General features: G+C 33.5%; 1 protein-coding gene across 1 annotated transcript; it reads right to left on the bottom strand.

Annotated features, from left to right (window-relative positions):
• Positions 1-94: 94 nt before the first annotated feature.
• LOTGIDRAFT_176552 (hypothetical protein) lies at positions 95-1701 on the bottom strand (the record flags this gene model as incomplete). The annotated part of the gene is made up of 2 exons (XM_009054348.1): positions 95-687; positions 804-1701. 2 exons carry the CDS (start codon positions 1699-1701, stop codon positions 95-97), a joined length of 1491 nt encoding a protein of 496 aa, XP_009052596.1.
• Between the last annotated feature and the right edge of the window lie 56 nt (positions 1702-1757).

The following is a 1757-nucleotide window of genomic DNA, read 5'->3' as shown; positions in this document are numbered from 1 at the left end:
CTGCATGAATTGTACTGTCTCAACTTTATTTTCAACTCTTCTTGTTTGTCTATCATGTATTGTTGTCTGCTTTCGAGTTCCATTTTTTAAGTCGTTAAATTAAGTGAATTTCCGATAAATGGAACCACGTAATATCATATAGAGCGTGCTTGTTTGGCCTAGCATTATTATATTTGCGGGTATTAAAAGTAAAAACATTTACGCGTACTAACGACATTTCTTTTTTCGTATGGTCCTCGTTAAGATGATAGGAATATTTTATTTTTTCTTTTTCGATGTTTATCTTGGCTCTAGAAATAAAACCACCACCTTCAAGGATGGAGTCGGAACCTTCGGCAAACGATAAATGTACTATAAACTCTCTTTCTTGTTGACTTTTATGAACATCGATCGAGGTGTATTTTCCATCGTAAACAAAATACAGTTTTACGTATTCAAAGTCTGTTGTTCGTAAAAACTCGTTACTGCTCGATTCTATTGGTCCGGGTACGTATACGGGTATTATAAGTGATGGTGGAATTTTGACAATGTTGGTTAATGGTGGATTTTCCGTCTCCAATATCATATCCAAATCTTTGATTCCAATGATATCCTTATCATTTTCTACTTCCATTTTAAAGGTGTCTACATATTTACCATTTTTCGTTTCAATTTCCTGATCCCTTTTATCAATCAAACGTATATTCTCTTCCAAATTACCATCATTGAATAATGAAATATGTTTGACGCCCTTTCAGTTTGTTTGAAGACTGCTTTATTGACTTTAACCTTCATGGGAAACTCTATTTGAATCAGACAATTACCTCGAAAAGAAAACTCTTGCGTTTCGCCGATATCGAATACGTTTTTAGGTTCTCCGTATGCGAGAGAACCCACTTTTATTTCTGCTTTGAATCCGTATTTGTTTGATTTATAAATTTGGTCTTTTCTATCGAAGACAGTGTCACTTTCGAATGGTAAATTGAAATAATACGATTTGTCCGTGACAATAGCTTCTAATTTGCTCAACTTTCTCTCTTGTCTCAAAAAATCGTCATGAATTCTAGATACCAAAAGATTGACCTGTTCTTTAATATAATTTTTCATATCATCTCGAAATTTATTTTGAAGAAAGTTTTTAATCACACCCACTTCTTTTTCTAATTCGTCCGTGATTTTAGTATCCAAAGCAGACAATTGTCGTTTCAACGTATCTTTGTCAATGGGAAGTGTGTTAATTATATCTTGAACATCTGATTTTTGCTTCGCGATCTTTTCGTTCAAATTGGATATCGAATTTTGTACCTCGGTTTTGTCCGCGGTCTTGTCTAGTTCTGCTAGTAATTCGCCAAGTTTTCTTTCCAAAGCGGTTAGTTTTCGTTTCAATCTATCCTCGTTTACATTTGAGTTATCTATTAAACGTTGGACGTCTATTTTTACCTTCGTAATCTTATCTTCTAATTTAGATATTAAATTTTGCAACTGACTTGTTTTATCCACTTGAATAAGACGTTTCAAACTCGTTAACTCTTGTTGTAGTTTGGGTTCGTCCACAAGATTTTTAATATTTCGTCTGATGAATCTTTTCACGTCATATATTCTATTTTCAACAGGGTCCTTATCTATTTGAATTGCGTTTATTTGATCCAGTAAATATTTCTTGTTCACGGCATCGTTATCGTTTCCTGGAAACTTTAAATTAGTTATTTTGAAATTGTTCATATCGATATCCCCTTGTAAGGTGTCTCCGATTTGATCCACGAAAAAAGTTTCGCTTT

This window comes from Lottia gigantea, assembly GCF_000327385.1.
Source record: "Lottia gigantea unplaced genomic scaffold LOTGIsca_2130, whole genome shotgun sequence".
Classification (NCBI taxonomy): domain Eukaryota; kingdom Metazoa; phylum Mollusca; class Gastropoda; family Lottiidae; genus Lottia; species Lottia gigantea.
This window is presented reverse-complemented; position numbering and strand designations above follow the sequence as displayed.